The sequence below is a fragment of the Sorex araneus genome, chromosome 1, assembly GCF_027595985.1.
Source record: "Sorex araneus isolate mSorAra2 chromosome 1, mSorAra2.pri, whole genome shotgun sequence".
Classification (NCBI taxonomy): Eukaryota; Metazoa; Chordata; class Mammalia; order Eulipotyphla; family Soricidae; genus Sorex; species Sorex araneus.
The window spans coordinates 449,651,468-449,671,815 of NC_073302.1; the positions used below are offsets into that span (position 1 = coordinate 449,651,468).

The following is a 20,348-nucleotide window of genomic DNA, read 5'->3' on the forward strand; positions in this document are numbered from 1 at the left end:
TTCTGCACCGCAAGAGATACAGTGACCAGAATACAAAGACTATCCACAGAATGGGAAAGGATATTTACACAATACCCATCAGATAAGGGGTTGATATCAATGGTATATAAAGCACTGGTTGAACTCTACAAGAAGAAAACATCCAACCCCATCAAAAAATGGGGCGAAGAAATGAACAGAAACTTTACCAAGGAAGAAATATGAATGGCCAAAAGGCACATGAAAAAGTGCTCTGCATCACTAATCATCAGAGAGATGCAGATCAAAACAACTTTGAGATACCACCTCACACCACAGAGACTAGCACACATCCAAAAGAACAAAAGCAACCGCTGTTGGAGAGGATGTGGGGAGAAAGGGACCCTTCTTCACTGCTGGTGGGAATGCCGACTGGTTCAGCCCTTCTGGAAAACAATTTGGACGACTCTCAAAAAATTAGATATTGAATTCCCATTTGACCCAGCAATACCACTGCTGGGAATATATCCCAGAGAGGCAAAAAAGTACAATTGAAACAACATCTGCACATGTATGTTCATCGCAGCACTGTTTACAATAGCCAGAATCTGGAAAAAACCCGAATGCCCCAGAACGGATGACTGGTTGAGGAAACTTTGGTACATCTATACAATGGAATACTATGCAGCTGTTAGAAAAAAGGAGGTCAAGAATTTTGTAGTCAAGTGGATGGGCATGAAAAGTTTCATGCTAAGTGAAATGAGTCAGAAAGAGAGAGACAGACATAGAAAGATTGCACTCATCTATGGTATATAGAATAACAGAGTGGGAGACTAACACCCAAGAACTGTAGAAATAAGTACCAGGAGGTTGACTCCATGGCTTCGAGGCTGGCCTCACATTCCGGGGAAAGGTCAACTCAGAGAAGCGATCACCAACTACATTGTAGTCGAAGGCCATGTGGGGGAAGGGAGTTGCAGGCTGAATGAGGGCTAGAGACTGAGCACAGCGGCCACTCAACACCTTTATTGCAAACCACAACAGCTAATTAGAGAGAGAGAACAGAAGGGAATGCCTTGCCACAGTGGCAGGGTGGGGTGGGGGGGAGATGGGATTGGGGAGGGTGGGAGGGACACTGGGTTTACAGGTGGTGGAGAATGGGCACTGGTGAAGGGATGGGTTCCCAAACTTTGTATGAGGGAAGTATAAGCACAAAAGTGTATAAATCTGTAACTGTACCCTCACGGTGATTCTCTAATTAAAAATAAATAAATTAAAAAAAAAACATAGCTTTAAAGTAAATTATTCAAAAGACATAAAGAGGAGAGAAAGGCAATGTTATAATATTCAGTGTCCTAGGAAGTTCTGACCTTACCAATTAACAGAGTTTGATTAGAGGAAGAGCAGATAAACTGGTAGAAGTGGTTACAGATAAACAAAGGAATGGGAGTGACTCGGGAGCACTTTGATGGGTGTGACTGATAAACCTAAGCTACTAGTGGCAAGGGGGAAAGGACAAACCAATGATATCCAACAGTCTGCATCTCCCTGATGATTAGTGATGTCGATTATTTACTCATGTGCCTCTCAGCCATTCGGATTTTTTCTTTGGGAAAGTTTCAGTTCATTTCATCACCCCATTTTTTGATCAGGTTGGCAGTTTTCTTCTTGTGAAGTTCAACCAGTGCCTTGTATATCCTTGATATCAACCCTTTATCGGATGGGTATTGGGTAAATATCCTTTCCCATTCTGTAGGCTGTCTTTGTATTTTGGTCACTGTTTCTTTTGAGGTGTAGAAGCTTCTTAGTTTAAGATAGTCTCTCTGTTTTCACACGCTTGGCCAGTGGCGTGTCATCTTTGAAGATACCGTTGGCTTCAATTTCGTGGAGGGTTCTGCCGGCCTTGTCTTCAATGTACCTTAGGGATTATGGTCTGATGTTGAGGTATTTAATCCATTTTGATCTGACTTTTGTACATGGTGATAAGTGGAGATCTAAGCCCTTTTTTTTTGCCTGTAGCTTTCCAGTTTTGCCAGCACAATTTATTAAACATGCTTTCCTTGCTCCACTTCACATTTCTTGCTCCTTTATCAAAGATTAGATGATCATATGATTGGGGATGTTTGTCAGAGTATTCAATCTTGTTCCATTGGTCTGCAGCTCTGCCTTTGTTCCAGTACCATGCTGTTTTAATTACTACCGCTTTGCAGTAGAGTTTGCAGTTGGGGAAGTTGATTCACCCCATTTTCTTTTTCCCAAGAATTGATTTATCTATTCGTGGGGGGTTATTGTCCCATATGAATTTCAGGAGTGCTTGCTCTATTTCTTTGAAGAATGTCAAGGGTATCTGAATAGGTTTCTGAATAGAAATTTTGGATTAAGTCATATGGAAGCTTAATTCTTAGTTTTTTGATAAGTGAAAAGGGATGTCATGTAATTATCTCTAGAATCTTAGTATTTTTAAAAAATAAATCTGCTAGGAAGAAATGCAGTCAATGAAAAAAAGGAAACGTAGTCAATGAATCTTTAATGAATGGGATAATAAACATGAGTTATCAAAGCTTGAGAGAGGAAATATGCATCCTTTTATGGTACTGTTTTTCAAAGTTGGTGAGACAGTCCCCAGGGGATGTGGAATGATATGTGGGAGTGAAGAGCAGAGGTACAGCAGTAGCCTTGGGTGCAATTGGGTAAACCTTCATTTTTTTTTGCATTTGTCTTGTACATTTCTTACTTGAGTTCAATTACGTCACCCTATATGGTCCCTGAGCCCGACCAGAGTTATCCCTAAGTGCAGAGCCATGAGTAAATTATGAGCACTGCTGGGTGTTACCCCAAAACCCTCCCTTAAAATTCTTGAAATGGGTTCATTATTTGACAAAAGCTTGTATAAATGTAATACTTTTAAAATAAGACTTGATGGGAGCTCCTTAACAGGATCAATATCAAGGTAAGAAAGCTTGTTAGGGGACTGGATAAATAGTATAGGGGATAGGATGCTTGCCTCACATGTGGCTGATGCAGGTTTTAAAAAAATTTAGTTAAATTTTTATAAAGTTTTTCATGATTACTTATTACATTCAATATTTCAGTACCAATCCAACCACCATTACACTCTTCCACCACCATTATTTCCAATTTTCCCAAACATCACCCAAGCCGGGCCCAATATAGGCCCTAAATAATTTATTTTGTATGGTATGTTATGAATAATTTGATAAAATGATAAAAAATTTTCTTAGAATAATGTGTATGAAGATTGTTGCTTCTGACCCTGAGTCATTTAGCTGTTTTATAAGAGAATACTAACATCTTGTTACAGGTTGAGCTTGTGGACTAATATTATCTTAATTGAGATTGGTTGCCTTCTACTTTACATCCCATCCAATGTGGTGTGCTACTCCTGGAATATCAGTGGTATAGAGTATGAGATGCTGTGCCTCTGTAAATATACCCATATTCTCTAGGAATTCTAAACTTTTGAATGGGGTGATACAGCTGGCCTTAAAGTTTTTAACTGGAAGGTGACTTTGAGGTCCAGAAGCGTCTCTACAGCTTGTTGGTCTATTCTGAGGTTTATTTCTGAATCTCTGGATCATGGCTAGTTAATGGGCTTATATGGCACCAGAGGCAGTTCACGGGTGTGTCTGCCAGGATCCTGGAAGAACAGGGGAATGGGGGGAGGTCACCTATCCCTGACTCCATGAGATCCTGGAGATTTCTGTCACAAAACTTACATACCTGAATTTTTCAACCTGGATGAGATTCATCCGGAGACTCTGGAGTTCATCTGTGAGCACAGGAGCTATTGGGTTATGGAGTTTTTTGGCTGCTGGAGCTCTGTTTGGGTGGGTGGTGGGCTAATCCGCCCCCCTTTTGGGTGCCCCAGATAACAGTCAGTCTGGCACAGGGTCTGGAGGCATCTCTGAAGATTGTTATCTCTTCAGAGATTTATTTATGAGTCTTGAACTTTCTGTTAGTTCACTAAAAGAAGATATATTTTCACGGGGGCACTGAGTAATTTACAGAAGAGCCTGGCAAGCTACCCATGCCATATTTAATATGTCAAAAACAGTAACAATAACAGGTCTCATTCCCCTGATCCTCAAAGAGTCTCCAATGCGGCAGCTTTGTTGGGAAAAACGAGTAAGAATAGACTGCTAAAATCTCAGGACTGGGACAAATGGAGATGTTACTGGTGCCCACTCAAGTAAATTGATGAACAGTAGGATGACAGTGATACAGTGGTACTGAGTAATTATTTTTCTGAAAAAAGTCCAGTAGGCCAAGTAATTTAAGTGTGGGGTGAAAAATAATAAGTAGTTAGGACACTTGCCAATACTCCATCCTATCTGGGTTCAATTTCCAGCATCATGAGACTCCCATGCATCACCAGGTGAAGGCCTAGGGGTCTCCTAGTACTGCTAGGTCGGGCCAGGTAATTCCTGGACCCACAGAGCCTGAGTGGAATAACATCCCTGGGCCCTGACACTGAACTGCCAGCCTTGTTAGCCGAATATCCCTGAGACTGGCCCCTGAAGCTCCTAAGCACTGCCCGGGGGTCTCCAACCAACTAGCAAAACAACCAAACAAGCAAAAGCCAAAAACAAAAATGACCAGACTAGGGGCTTCTATTTTATTCAAGCACAATGTGCACATTTGTGATGGATCTGTCAGCCCTGGAAGTGAAAGGGCAACACTGGTCACTGACTCTATCACGTGGCGTGGTCTCCTCTTTCTGCTCCTCAAGAGATTTTTTTTTCTTTTTGGATAACACCCAGCAATGCACAGGGGTTACTCCTGACTCTGCACTCAGGAATTAACCCTGGCGGTGCTCAGGGGGCCATATGGGATGCTGGGAATCGAACCCAGGTCAGCCACGTGCAAGGCAAATGCCCTACCCACTGTGCTATTGCTCCAGCCCCAAGAGCAGAGATTTTTGAGATATCTTGTATCGGGCCCGAGCGATAGCACAGCGGTTGGGCTTTCGCCTTTCATGCCACCAACCCATGTTCGATTCCTCCGCTCCTCTCAGAGAGCCCAGCAAGCTACCGAGAGTATCGAGTCCATGCGCCAGAGCCTGGCAAGCTACCCGTGTGTATTGGATATGCCAAAAACAGTAACAATAATTCTCTCAATGAGAGATGTTACTGGTGCCCGCTCAAACAAATCGATGAGCAACGGGATAACATGTGGAGCTAACAAGCGGAGCATTTTGTATCAGTGACAATGGCACAATCAAAAACCCAACCCAAACCAAAACAAAACACTATCTGGAGACAATCTCTGTTGTGATGAAAAAGGAATTGTCACCCACTGCTGTGGGAATGTTGCTCTTTGGAAAACGGCATAAAAGTTTCTAGGCAAAGTAGGAATAGAACTGCCACCCCACTCGGTACCTAGATTCTCGGTGTCTACCCTCAAGGCACAAGCATATTCATCTAAAATGACTATTACTCATTACAGCACTTAGTACAATAACTGGTATTTGCAATCAACCCAGGTGTCCAATGACACAGGAGTCAATAATGAAAGTGTGGTAAATGTGAACACTGGAATACTATTTGCCACAAAGAATGATGAAATATGCCTTTTGCTGCAACTAGAACGGAACTGGGAAACCTCACATTAAGTGAAGTAAATCAGAAGAAGGGCAAATATCGAATGATTTCACTTATCTGTGGTATATAAAGCAACAGGACAAGAGAATACAAGGTATCAAATGGGGGACACCTAGATTACCCTGAAATGTAGATACAGGATGAGGACAGGGAGGAAATAAATCAGTAGGGGAGTGAAGAAGAGAAAGATGGGACGTAGCAGGGGCAGAGGTGGGTCCTCGGGCACATTGTTCTGAGGTGGGATATATTTATATATTTAAACCACAGAACCTCCTTTTGACCCTGCTGCAGAGCGAGCATGATGGGAGAGCCCAAAAGAGTGCCCTTGGACTCCAAGCAGCCCACTGAACTAATTCCGGCACGGGATCGGAGAACCCACGGCGGGCTGAGACAGTGGAAACCGGGCATCCCCCAATTCTTTTAACCTCTCTCTCTCAACCCCTTCCTCCCGAGCACAGCGCAGGGTCCACAGCTTTCTGAGCGCAAAATGGAGACATTGAGCCTCTCTCTAGGTTTCTCCATCTTATGAGCAGCATAAAAGGGTAAAAGTTTGTAGTGATGTTATTTCTGGTTGTACTTTCCCAGCGGCCGCGCGACCTAATGTCATCTTAGCATCAACAATATGTAATGGTTCCTTTTTAATGGGTCGGACTTTTGTGGGAGATCCTAACAAGAATAGTAAGTCTTTTGCTGAAATATTGAAGGCAATCAAAGTGGTAGCCATCTCTCTAGACTGAACTAAGCTATATCCCCACGCTGGCTGAGAAGAAATATCCTTCTTTCTCGGGAAGAAACACGGCGTGGTGTCAACCATAGTGTGATGTCCATTAAGCAAACAGACCTGGTGAGTGGGAATGGGATATAAGGGGAAAAATTATGTACATGGAACAGCGGGATGCTGGTGGAATCTCGAGCTGGAGCCGATACCAGCGCAAGACCTTTGGTTCCAGAAACTGCTTGCAGACACTCTACTAGACTATCAACTAAGCCAGAGCCCCACGCCTGCTGATGACGGGAAATAACCATCCTCTTCGGTTTTTTTTCCCTTTGTCAGGCACCGTGGCGATTACTAAACAGGCGTGAACTCGGTGGCGCGGGGCAAGGGGGAAAAAAGAAAAGTTATGTAACAAACAGCGGGACTTAATATCTCTATATTCTTAGCAATGGAGAACTATCAAATGTCTCCTTGGCAATAGGACTGTCTTTCTTTAGGGGGGGAAACCCCAGCAACGGTAGTGAGTTGTGTGTTGAAACATGGAATGTAATCGAGATAAAGCATAAAGGAAGTGAAACTTATCACTTACAAGGGCGGGGACTGGGGGGGCGGGAGGGGGCGGGAGGTATAATGGGGTGGTTGGTGATGGAATATGGGCAATGGTGAAGGGAAGGGTGTTTGAGTATTGTATAACTGACATAATCCTGAGAACTATGTAACCCTCCACATGGTGATTCAATAAAATTTAAAAATAATAATATTAATAATAATAATAATAATAATAAAAAACCACAGAACCAACAACTCTGTAAGCATGGGACCCCAACTACAACAACCAAACTTAAAATGTGCCTGTTAAGGAGGCACACTGGGAGGTGGGAGGGAACCTGGGGAGGGAATTAGTGGACACTGGTTGACACTGGTGGTGGGACTGGTGTTGGAATATGGTAGGGCTGAAATTCTATTATGAACAAACTTTGTAAATCATGGTGTCTTAATAAAAAAGCTAGAAAATTAGCAGATATTTTCACAGTTTTATCTACAACATTAACCTGAAGACATGGGAAAGAGTAATTAAATAGATTTATGCAGAAATAACCATCATAGTTAAATACTCATTTTACTTATATTAAATATACATTTACGTTTCTTGGAAAGATATGTGTCTCTGGTTAAATATTTGTTCATCAGTGTTGTAATACAGTGGGATGTTAAGTGCATTTCAGTATTTTGGCCACAATTGCTATGATGAAAATAAGAGACACAAAGTAGGTAGACATTCTGTAGAGTGAAATTAAATCTATTTTACTCTGAGTCTCTATTTCTAAATTATCAAAATTATCAAAATGATCATAAGAAATTTAAATGGAGGCCAGGAGGAAATACAAGAAAAGCACTTGCCTCACCTCGGTCAGACCTCAGTTCAATCTTTGGCACTATATGTGCCCCCTGAGCACTGTCTGGAGTGATCCCTGTCTGTATTTACCAAAGGCAGCATTCTATCTCTCTTGCTGGTGCTCTATCTCTCCTGCCTCTTGTGTCTGGTGGTCTCCACTTCCCCTACCCCAGGGAGGTCAATGGCGATGGGCAGGTGAAGGAAGGAATGAGGGCCAGGCTGGTCAGTCTCCGTTGCAGTTTATTCCATTCCCATCTCCATTCTCCTCTGATTCTCCTCCTGCTTCTCCCTCCCTCATGCTACTTGATTCTCCTTCTGCTTCATTCTACTTCTCCTTCTCCTCCTGTTTCTCCCTCCTCCATGCTACTTCATTCTCCTTCTGGCTATGGATCACCCTTAGATCTTACAGTCTGAGTTTATATATATCAATCACGTAGGATGGTGATACAAAGGTGGGTTGAACATTAGCAAATCAGCAAAGACAGGTAGACCACCCCTTCAAGAGATTAATCCAAGGACAAAAATCTCATCTAAGGAGATTACTCCAGATTACAAGGAGATCCGCCCAAGGGTAGGAGCCCAATGAAACTGTGTTGCTTTCCTCTTTCCTCAGCTAGCAATCCACTTAAATAGTTGTAGTAAATCTACTTCTAATACTTTCTAGCAATGTCATTCTGTGTGAGCACAGTAAGACATATATCAAACTTAAGTTTGTTTCTTCCTGAGGACATCTTACTATATATTCCAGATCACAGTTCTCAGGTCAGGTTAGTCTTCCTAACCCGAGCAGGGTCCTTATCCAGTTACCTCTTTGGGTCATGACATAATTTGTCCATGACCGTGCTCTTAACTTATAGTTAAGTATTATGGCACTTAGCCTGGCCCATTTTGATGCCAGGGTAGCTCACAGCTTGTCCTGGGTCCATTCAGTCTCTCGTCGGAACCCTCCTTTTGGGGTGTTAGGAACTAAGGAAAACTGAGGCTTAAGTAGAGAAAGCAGATGTCTGGGAGTGAATAATATTCAAAGTCAATTAAATCACAAGTTACAAAAGCATAATATTAACTGTCTTCCTGTGTCCATACAGAAAGGACAGTGCTTTAAAATAAACTACTCAAAAGATGGAGAAAAGCAGTATTTAACTTACAATACAAGTTCAGTGTTCTTAGAAGAATCTGACCTTTACAAGTTAACAGAATCTGATTAGGGAAAAAGGGTGTTTTACTGGTTGGGGAGGAGAACACAGAGAAGGGTTTACAGATAAAGGAATGGGAGTGACTCGGGAGCATGTGACGGGGTATAACCTGATAAACCTAAGTTCCCTGTGGCACGGCTGAGAGGACAAACCCAATGTTTTCCTACACCCTGAGCACAGAGCCCAGAGTTAGCCCTGAGAGCAGCCAGACAGACCCCCCAAACCAGAAATACAGATAATAAAATGGAGATACAACATTCCATGAATGAAGCAAGATATCAAATTAATTGAAACAATTAAAATTATTCTAAGTCAACTAGCAAGTTTCCAAGCATAGCCTCTTCCTGCTGCTATTTAAGGCACCCTTTGTCCTTCCTTTTTCGGGGAGCCTTTTCCGGCAGTGCTAAGGGGGCCTACGGGCTACTTCCAGCTATAAGGGTCCTGAGGTTCAGTGTGAGGGTTTGAGGAAGTGACACTCCTTGGGCCCAGAGGTGTGGGTTGTCCAGAGCCCTGGGGTGCTGGGTGGATTTCACATTCAGTCACATCCAGTGATGCCCAGTGACCATTGGTGCCGAGGATGAAGTTGGGTCAGCCACCCACACCTAACCCGCAACTCCCTCTGTACCCCAACAGAGCTTTGCTTCAGTCAAAAACAGAGCAATTACCGCTTTACTGGGAAAGGCGTCACCACGGACCTGGCCCTGGCACAACCCAGACGCAGTTTTCCCCCTTGCTCTTGGCACACGTGGTGCCCAGCCCCACCCAGCCCGTCACAGTTCACGGGCTTCGTCCCTCCATTCCCACTTCCAGTGTCAGCTCTTTTTCTCAGGACAGACCCCAAGTAGACTTTCTTTTTGAAAAAATGAGTATTGACAATTTCAGAACTGAACCGATAGCACAGCGGGTAGGGCGTTTGCCTTGCACGTGGCTGACCCAGGTTCGATTTCTCCATCCCTCTCCGAGAGCCCGGCAAGCTACCAAGAGTATCCCGCCTGCACGGCAGAGCCTGGCAAGCTACCTGTGGTGTATTCAATATTCCAAAAAAAGTAACAACAAATCTCACAACGGAGACTTTTTTGTTTAGCCACACTCAGCTGTGCTCAGGGCTTACATCTAGCTCTGCACTCAGGGATCACTCCTGATGGGGCTGAGTATAACCATCTGTGGTGCCAAGAATCAAACCTGGGTCTGCTATGAGACTTAGTGAATTTGTTAACTCTTATTAGTGTAGTCATTGTATTTGGGGGAAATAAGGAAGTAGTAATGATACATTTTGGGGTAAAATGTGGTGATGGGGGAGTCACTTTCAAGATGGCAGAGCAAGATGAATTGATCCAAGTGACATGTGATCACCAAACCTTTGGCATAACATGAAAGTGTACTTTGGGAAGTCTTAGAAATTTCTAGACATGGAGTGCCAGTAGAAATGAGAAAAGAGGGGCTGGAGCAATAGTACAGCGGGTAGGGTGTTTGCCTTGCATGTGGCCAACCCGGGTTCGATTCCCAGTATCCCATATAGTCCCCTGAGCACCCCAGGGGTGATTCCTGAGTGAAGAGCCAGGAGGAACCCCTGTGCATCGCCAGGTATGACCCAAAAAGAAAAATAAAAGAAATGAGAAAAGAAATAGGGACTCCAATGCTTTATATATAAATATATTTATATACAAATATATATTATATATTGGTTTTTGTCTTGGTTTTTGACTTATATCTGTTACTGTCACTGTCATCCTGTTGCTCATCAATTTGCTTTAGCGGGAACCAGTAACATCTCCATTTTGAGACTTGTTGTTACTGTTTTTGGCATATCAAATACACAACGGGTAGTTTGCCAGGCTCTCTGAGAGGGGTGGAGGAATCGAAACCGGGTCGGCCGCATGCAAGGCAAATGCCCTACCGCTGTGCTATTGCTCCAGCATTAAAAGTAATTTAAAAATGAAAAAAAATTAAACATGATTTAAACGTAATTTATATCAGCTCCTAATAAAAGAATCCAAGTTTTTTCAGCTGGCACAAGGGCTGACAATGTGGCTCAAAACTTCCAGGAGAGGGAAGAGAGATATTATGAGGGGATCCCTTAGCTAGCTCTAAAATTCCCTTAAAATTTACCTGAAAAATGCTCACATCTACAGTGAAAAAGTAAGGCATATCTATATGACCTAAGAAAAAGTAGTGTCATTTTCCAAAAAAAATCAAATAATTACACAGATTCCAGTCTTGCAATATGAGAGAACAGAAAAGTTTATTACAATGATAAAGAAACTAATAAGTCTGGCACTAGTATAGAGATAAATGCTCAAGCAGTAATAACCAAGGTGTGGGGTGTTGGAGGTGGGGTGGTAACAGTGTCACAGCAAAAAGAGACTGCAAGGTATTAAGCAAATTGGTAGTGAGGTTAGCCACTGAGTTTCTACAGATATACATAATAAACTGAGCACTTCCGCACTGCTCTCTTCCTGTTGACCACACCCCTCCCCCTGCCTCTTCCTCCAGTCACACTCTCCCTGGCATTTGAGTTTAGTAGTATTCTGAGAGGTCACTTTCTAGAAAGAACTTTGTTTACAATGGGTAATAATAAGGAACAATTTGAGCAGTTCTGTAACTATGAATAAAATAAATCTATGGTTATCTAGAGTGAATTCATCTATAGTAGGAACAACTCCATTTCTTAAGATCACTGAATTCAGAGACGTCATTATTTCAAAGATCCACTTGGGAAAGTCATCACGGAGGAGCCAAAGGCAAAAGCATATGAGGGCAAGACTGGGGCGGGGGAGTAAGTGTCTAAAGCAGAAATTCTGTAAGTGTTAAAGAGACAAATGCTGGGTCACCTTGGTTGGCTGTCTGCATAGTCTTTCTCCATGTTTCTGAGAGAGAAGTCATAAGGTGGGGATGTTGAACACAAACCTAGAATATGTCTGCCCTCCTGTTTCATAAATTTGTCTCTTGCCAACTGCCCACAGTCAACTTGTTGACTCCTTAGTCCTGAGATTATCAGTAAAATGAGAGTGCTCTGTCTTTGAGCAAATGAGTCATGTGGAGCGGGGCAGCCAGGGAATGCGCAGGAAACAGAGATTTTCATTTGGTTTTGTCTTTAAACACTTCTGTAAGAACTAAGGAAACTACTTTCAGTACCTCTGTGAGGAATTCAATGATCCGTTTCTGAGTCTCCACTTGTTCTCTGGCATTGTCTCGCTTCGTGACATACACAGATTCCCTTTCTACCAAAGCTCTCTCCATTTCATCCCTTCTTGCTTGCTTCTCCAGAGTATCCTCCAGATTTCTCATTTTCTCTTCATACTCCTTTCTTATCTGGGCTTTCTCTTTCTCCAGCTCTTCTCTGTAATATCCTTGCTTCATGAGGGTTTGTTTTTGAATTTCCCGCTCAACCAATTGATAATACCTATTAGTGTAGTATGTTCCTTCATTCTCTGTCATCACCTTCTCAACCAGAGCGATCAGCTGTGCCTTCTGGGCCTCCTGCTCAGCTCCTGTTGCCTTGTTGTTGAACAGGCAATAGCGATTGTCCAGTCTAGCTATCAGCTCTTGAAGGACTGGAGCGTCCTTTAAGTACTCTGAGAAATCTTGGGTGCCCAACTCATCTTTCCGGGTGAATAAGAGAATCATGTGTCTCTGAGCTCTGCCATCAAACATTGCCAGGATCTTCTCTGTGGCCATCTGCTCCTCTTTGGTGTAACATCCCAGAGGGACCACCAGGATCAGAGCATGAGGACCTGGGGAGGTCAGCAGGAGGCAGCGAACAAGCTCACTCTTGGTGGTTGCATCAGGCACTTCGGTGTCAAAAATGCCAGGAGTATCCACAACAACAATTTTTCTCCCCTTCCAATTCAGACTCCCTTTTTCGCAGGATTTGGTGATGGATTTTGCTGCAGTGCTTGACTGAAACACAGTCTTTCCCAGGATGCTGTTTCCTGTAGCACTTTTCCCTGCTCCAGTCTTACCCAGTAAGACAAGTCTCAGTTCTGGAAATCCGGGGTCTTTGTTTGCAAGTCCTGGGGAAACAATAACTGCAGGGTTAGGATAGTTTCCAACAGTTTCCATTGCTGGTGCCCTTCCCTTTGTCCACTAGGCACCTCTTCTGGAGTGCCGACTGTTCTCATCAGAAGTCTGTGGGAACCCTGAAGGCCTGGTGTTCTTCTTGGGGGTTCTGGGGAAACACAAGTACTTTTTCGGATTCCAATGAACTGTTTTTTTTTCCTGAAACTTTTGTAACTTATTAGTCTACTGAGTAGGAAAGATAATGATTTAAGAAGAAGAAGAAGAAAAGGTGAAAAAATAAAAAAAATAGAAATATGGGCCTGGAGTGATAGCACAGCGGGTAGGGCATTTGCCTTGCATGTGGTCAACCTGGGCTCGATTCCCAGCATCCCATATGGTTCCCTGAGCAGTGCTAGGAGTATTCCTGAGTGCATGAGCCAGGAGTAACCCCTGTGCATTGCCGGGTGTGACCCAAAAAGCAAAAAAAAGAAAAAAAAGAAGAAGAAAATGTGAGCTGTTCTTGTAGCTCTTCTGAGGAGACCCAGTAGGAAGTAATATAAGATCTGAACTAGAACATCCCAGTTGGAGATTCTACCCTACCCCAACTACTTTTTTTAAAATAGATCTTTTCTTCTTCCCTTAAGAAGTCAAATCAGTGCACTGTGTAACCACCCAGGCTGGGAGAGGAGCAGAGAGATAATTGTCCCTCTATAGTCCACATGAGATCCTGAAGGGGACTCAAACCCTCAGGAGAATAGGAATCCTCTAAGTAAAGTTAAAGACATAGTTAACAAGTGAGGAATAGTGGCCAATCCTCACTGCTTACATATTTGTTGCTGAAACATTTACTAACACTGACATAAGAAGAAGCATTCCTAAATCAAAGTTTCACATTTGACAACAAAAGTATTTGGAGGAGCAAAGAAAGTCTCTAAGAGGTGAGAACACAGTAAACAGGATGGCTTAGGTTATTGAGGCGAACATGGTTGGATGTTCAGATCATTATTTGTTAGATCATTTCTTGGTTACCCCACTTGGGACTATTCTGAGATTAATGATTGCCATAGAAAGGGGCAAAAACAGCCACCTCCTAACTGTCACAACTTGCTGATGCCCAGAGCATTTGTATGACATTCTATATGATCAATTGAAGATAAGATCTCAATTCACCCCAGTATGCACATATGACACAGATGATCCCAATCTGCACAGTGGATTTGTAGCTCCTTCTCTCAAGATGCTGAGTCTATTTCTCCAGCCTGTGAATCTGGTAGGCCAAGCGGATTGTGAAACCAAAGAGGCCAAGATTCCAAAAGTGCCTATGTTCAGTACCTTGCCTGTACCTGCTCTTCAGAACCCTTAGCTGCCCTTTGATGAGGTCTGAACTGGTCTACTGGAGGATGAGGGACACAAGGTCCTGTTACACCTGACCCTGGGCTGCTCAGGAGACTGCTAACTACCAAGGATGCCATGAGGCCATCCAAGTTCGTTCATACTGAAACATAAGTTAGCTACAGATGAATGAGTGATTCTGAGATTAAACACATGGATCTGAGCCCGCCTCCCAAATTGAGAGACATCTTAATCCTTGATGTTTAAGCTCTACACCCTGGGGTGGCTGAAGTCATATAGTGAAAGCCTGTGGATAAGGGCATATGTCTATGGATATATAGATTTCGTCAGTCATTTGGATTGGTTGGTTATAGTGAGGTCTCCAGGAGCATGGAAACAGGGAATTGTATGAGGAATCCATGATACCCAGGTAGTCCTCCAGACTGGAAAAAGTACAGACAGCAAGACCAGCTGGCCCAGCTGCTCTGGTGACTCCACAGCATAGAAAACAGGAAAAAAGACATTTATTCCCTCCAGGATCGGTCAGAATATTGGAACTGCTCTTCCTGGCAGAGTGAGTAGAAGGAGGAAAAAAATATAAAGGGTCAGAGAAATGGGAAAGGAGAGCCTATGAAGAAAGAAAGAAATTGAGTAGAAAATATTTGGCTTTGCTCAGGTGGTGACTGGCTGGAGAAACAGGTCTCTGCCAACTGTTCATGCCCAGCCTGACCTGGGGACCTCCTTGTCCATCTTACCGTGGGTTCTCCAGGGATTGCAGTGGAACTGTGCTTCCATGGTGGTCAGAATTCCTGCAGATAAGAAGATATAAACAGGTTATTTTAGAGAAGTGGACATAACTGAACATTTCACCACTCAGATAGCAAACAGTTCCTTTTCCCATAAACTTTCTGTTTCAATTTTCACATCTCCTTTCTGACATTCCTCTCACTTCCTGTTTTCTGCCTCAGTTTCAGACCATTCCATTTTCTTTGCACAAAGAAGTTCAAAAAAGTGTTCCTTGACTGTAAATCCCAATCCTTCTCCCCTCTCTAGTCAGTGGAGTAGAGACTCTATCTTAGATCCTAGAAATCCCAACTGTTTTTACCCCGTTTATCTTTTTTTCCACTTGGAAGTGTCATGGGAATTTCCAGTAGAATCAGCAAAACTGCACCCCTTGAGCTGCAGCCCGCCTGCACTGCTCCATCATGTCGTTTCCGTGAATGTGATAGCTCTCATCAGAGCTATTGACTCCCGGGAAATCTTGGTTCGTCCCAGCTCTTCTTTCCTCATTTCCTCATTGTCCATCTCCAAATCCTTTTGGCTGACTCTACTTACAAAGTTCACAGAATGATATATTCTTTTTAATTTTTATATTGTTATTTGTTTGTAATGAAAACAGATCCTTCATTACTTCAGTTTAAATCTCCTTTTCTCGGGGCTGGAGCGATAGCACAGCGGGTAGGGCGTTTGCTTTGCACGCAGCCGGCCCAGGTTCGATTCCCAGCATCCCATATGGTCCCCCAGCACTGCCAGGAGTAATTCCTGAGTGCAGAGCCAGGAGTAACCCCTGTGTGCTTCTGGGTGTGACCCCAAAAAGCAAAAAAAAACTCCTTTTCTCTCTTATAATCAAATGCTTTGTTCTGCTTTTGTTTTGAGACCCTACCCAGTGGTGCCCAGGGCTTACTGCTCACTCTGTGCGCAGGGATCACTCCTGGGTAAGATGAGGGGACCATACATGATGCCAGCTATGAAAGCCAGGTCTGTTATGTGCAAGGCAAATGCCTTCACACCTGTACTCTCCCTGGACCATAATCAGATGCTTTGAAGAAACTGCGAAAATTTCTGGGGGGATGTTGACACTGGAGATAGGTTTGGTGTTAGGATATTGTATGCCTCAAGCTTAACTATGAATAACTTTATAAACCGTGGTGACTTAACAAAAATATATAAAAAAACAAAACTTAGATTTTTTTCTAACTGACATTTCCCAGTAGCTTTTTCCATAAAGAGATAAACATCAATGAGGTGGTTCACAAGATGGTGCTCGAGCAGTTTGTCTCGCTCCAAAAGGGTTTAAAGCTCCCACTCTTGCCGCTCTCTGGACTCCGTGGCATCTTCCCTCTCCCTAGAGCGCTCCCAGTCCATTCCACAGCCTGCTCTGTCCCCGCTCCTGAGAAGCCTGGGTCTCAGTGCTCTGACCCTCACTGCTCCTGAGAGAGTTTCTCCAGCACCGTGATCCCCAGCTCCACCACCTCGACCAACATTAGCATTGATGCTCCACTTGCTGTTTGCCCCAATAACTCTCCCGGGGTTTCTCAGAGAAACCACTTTACATTAGGTGAGGTCTGATATTTCACTGGTGCCTCCACAAGACGTTGAGATCTTATGATGATTGGACAATCTGTGTCTCATATTTTAATCTAATCTATGGGTACAATCACAGTCCTGGACAAAGAGATGTGCAAGTGATTTCTAAATAAACAAGTTGACTGAAAAAAAGATCTTGATTCTTGCCTCCTCTCGGACTGATCTTTCTATCTGCTCTTATCTGTGAAATAATTTTTCTTGTTAAATAATAAATGTTATAACGACTTGGTAGTATGTTTTTAATATTTATACAAAGGTTTTGATGGTTTGAAGACCTCTTACATGCAGAAACTTTTCTAGAACAGACTGAAGATGCTTATTGTATACAGAAAGCTCAATAGAAAATCACCAAGTACAAAACTGCAGCACTGAGAAAGAGGGGCGATTCTTTGAAAGGGAGGCTATTTATTCATCCTTTAGGTGTAGGCAGTAGGAAACAGAGTTTTGTACACTAGGAAGAAAAAAACATCAAGAATTTTTATGAAGCATTTTAGGTCCAGTGATAGTGGTAGCGATTGGTATTAAGAGAGGCTGCCCCATCAGAAAACGGGGAGAAGAGATGAGCAAAAACTTCCTCAAAGAAGAGATATAGAAGACCAAAATGTACGTAAAAATGTGATGCACGATACATCATCAGGGAAATCCAAATCAAAACAATAATAAGATGTCACCTCATACCAGTGAGACTGGCACACAACACAGATTAAAAACAACTATGTCGGCAGGGATGTGGGGAATAAGGAACCGCAGGTGGGAATGTTGATTGGTCGAGCTCTTTTGGAAAACAATATAGATATGTCTAAAAAACTAGGAATCTGGGATTAGAGTGACTGGACAGTGTGGAGGACACTTGTCTTGCATGTGACCAACGCAGGTTTAAACCTCAGCATCCCATATGGTCCCCTGAGTACCACCAGGAGTGATTCATGAGTACAGAACCAGGAGTAAACCCTGAGCATTGCCAGGTGTGTCCCTCCCCCCAAAACCCCAACAAAACCCAACAAATTAGGAATTAATCTCCCATATTGTGCAGCAAATTCACTCATTGGCATTTTCTCCAAGGGCCCTAAAACTCTATTTAAATAGGATGCACTCCTATGTTCATTGCAACACTATTCAAAATATTCAAAATACGGAAACAACCTAGGTGTACAAGAACAGATGAGTGGGTAAAGACACAATGGTAGGTACCATTGTGTAGATGGTATATATATATTCAGTGGAATACTACTTGGCTATAGGAAAAGATGAAATCACACAGTTTGCTGCTAAGTGCATGAATATGGAGAATATCATGCTGAGTGAGGTTAGTAATAAGGAGAGGGATAGATACAGAATGCTCTCCCTCAGATGTGGGTTACAAAGAAACATAATAAGGAACAACCGAAACCCAACCAGGGCCTGAGAACTGAGTGGTCTTTAGTAGGGGGCCCACAGTGAAGGCAGATGGAGCAGCGGGGAAGAGTTGGATGACAAAAACTGGAAAACAAAGTTTTGGGCATTTCTTCTAAAACTTGTACATTCTGTAGCCTTTTAGCCTGCCAATTTATTTTCAGTAAAATTTATATCGAATTACTATTGGTTGACAATACTGTACGCGTTTTGGGAGTAACTCCACACTTGGATGCGTTTCTCTACCTTCCTGCCAGCTCTATGCTGATCCCACTCTCAAACCGACACCCCCTCCTCCTTCCAGCGGACTCTCTGGTCAGAGGTTTCAGCTCTGGACCATTTACCCTGACCCAAGAAGGAACCAAGAGTTGCACTTCTAGGGTGTTCGCATGGCTTAGCTCCCGTTCTGCAATTTAAGAACAAGCACCTGCTGACCCCCAGTCTCCCCTGAACCTCTGAGTCACACGGGAGGAATTTCACTCTTCTTGCCTCCTGAAGGTTCCCTTTCCTGACCTGTATGTGACTTGGGACATGCCCAGTTGTGCGTCTCGGTCCTGTAGTGAAACTCCCCACCGGCTCCCAACAGAATTCATTCTGACAGCTCACTACTGTCCCTGGAAGTTTCAGATTAATTGGAACTCCCCAAGAGGCAAAAGAAATAACTTATTTGAATAAATATTTTTATTAATAATTAATATCCCTTGAGAGGTTATGCCTGAAGGAGGCATTTGTTCATAATGAACAGTTTTGAAAATAGTTCACAGTCCAAAATCAGCACAAACAGGAAGCAGGAAACAATGAGAGATACATTTTGAGAACAAGGTTTTTCCCCAGTTTAAGATAGACTCGGGATCGGGCACTCCTTTATCAATTACACGCAGGCACCCTCGTTTCCCACTCACAGATCCCCCATAACCCTTACCTGGAAAATCTGGGTCCAGCTCCCTTCTTGAATTTTACAGTATAAGTGAGGCAGGGTAATATGAAGGAGGAGGAGGAGAGAGGAAGTGAGGGGAGGAGCTGTCGTCGCTGCTCAGGAAGAGGCCTGGCGCCTATTCAAGCATCTGGCAAACCTGAGCTGACTGTCCGCTGCTGGGCTATGAGCGGATGAAGAGTGGCCTGACCCAAGACTGGCTTGTTTCTTCTTTTAGTCTCCCAAGCAGCGCTCAGGGGGCCCAGGTGTCATTGCTGAGAGAACTGGGACGAATATTTCACACCTAGGGCCTAAAGATGCAGTGTTGGGGGTGCCCAGGGGTAAGCAGGGCACAACCAGCATTTTTCCTTTTATATAATCACTTTTATGGAGCTACTGGGATTTACAATACTGTTAATCATACTTTTTTTGTACATACATCACTCCGATACTACAGCCATTACTGAGACAGTGGCGAGGCAGCGGGGGCTGGGTCGGGCTAGTCAGGCACGAAGGGGCTGTTGAGGAACGATAGAGCCAAATATCCAAGCCACAGAGTCAGCAGCACTGAAGTGAAGAGACCCAAACTTTAACAACTGAACCTAGAAAGGTTCCTGTCAGGTGTGGGAGGGAACCTGGGAACACTGGAGGAGGGACATTGACACGGGTGGTGGGACTGATGCTGCGATATCACTGTCACTGTCACTGTCATCCCGTTGCTCATCGATTTGTTCGAGCAGGCACCAGTAACGTCTCTCAATGTGAGACTTATTGTTACTGTTTTTGGCATACCAAATACGCCACGGGTAGCTTGCCAGGCTCTGCCATGCGGGTGCAATACTCTCGGTAGCTTGCCGGGCTCTCCGAGAGGGGTGGAGGAATTGAACATGGGTCGGCCACGTGAAAGGTGAATGCCCTATCCACTGTGCTATCACTCCAGCGCTGCAATATCATGTGTCTAAAACTCAACTCTGAATAACTTTGTAAATCACGGTGCTTAAGAAAAACTACCTACCTCTCTATGTATTATTATCATCTATCTTCACAGATCTATAAATAATAAATAATGTGTAAAAAAATTGGAAAACTGGTTTTGGAAGGTGGTAAAGTACTCGTCCCGTATATGTGAGGCCATTGTTTCAACTTCCAGGACCATAGCACTGTAGCACTGTTGCACTGTTGCCTGTTGTTCATCGATCGCTCGAGCGGGCACCAGTGACATCTCCATTGTGAGACTTGTTGTTACTGTTTTTGGCATATTGAATATGCCACAGGTAGCTTGCCAAGCTCTGTCGTGCAGGCGGGATACTCTCAGTATCTTGCCGGGCTCTCTGAGAGGAACAGAGGAAACAAACCCGGGTCGGCTGCATGCAAGGCTATCACTCCAGTCCCAGGACCATAAATGAAAATAAACATAAAAATTGAAAAAGGAACCACAAATTGAACATAGAATAAACAGGAT

General features: G+C 43.5%; 1 protein-coding gene across 1 annotated transcript; it reads right to left on the bottom strand.

Annotated features, from left to right (window-relative positions):
• Window positions 1-11,124: 11,124 nt before the first annotated feature.
• LOC129407006 (GTPase IMAP family member 4-like) lies at window positions 11,125-19,022 on the bottom strand. The gene is made up of 3 exons (XM_055147059.1): window positions 18,896-19,022; window positions 14,970-15,023; window positions 11,125-12,896 (listed from the first exon to the last, which is right to left on the bottom strand). The coding sequence occupies exons 2-3, from the start codon at window positions 15,007-15,009 to the stop codon at window positions 11,962-11,964; spliced, it is 975 nt and encodes a 324-aa protein (XP_055003034.1). The 5' UTR covers window positions 15,010-15,023; window positions 18,896-19,022; the 3' UTR covers window positions 11,125-11,961.
• Between the last annotated feature and the right edge of the window lie 1,326 nt (window positions 19,023-20,348).

Excerpts from the sequence above, each read along its gene's own strand:
- LOC129407006 (XM_055147059.1), bottom strand. The coding sequence starts at position 15,009 with ATGGAAGCACAGTTCCACTGCAATCCCTGGAGAACCCACG. Across the intron at positions 12,897-14,969 it reads CAATCCCTGGAGAACCCACG|GACTTGCAAACAAAGACCCC; the intron begins GTAAGATGGACA and ends TTGTTTCCCCAG.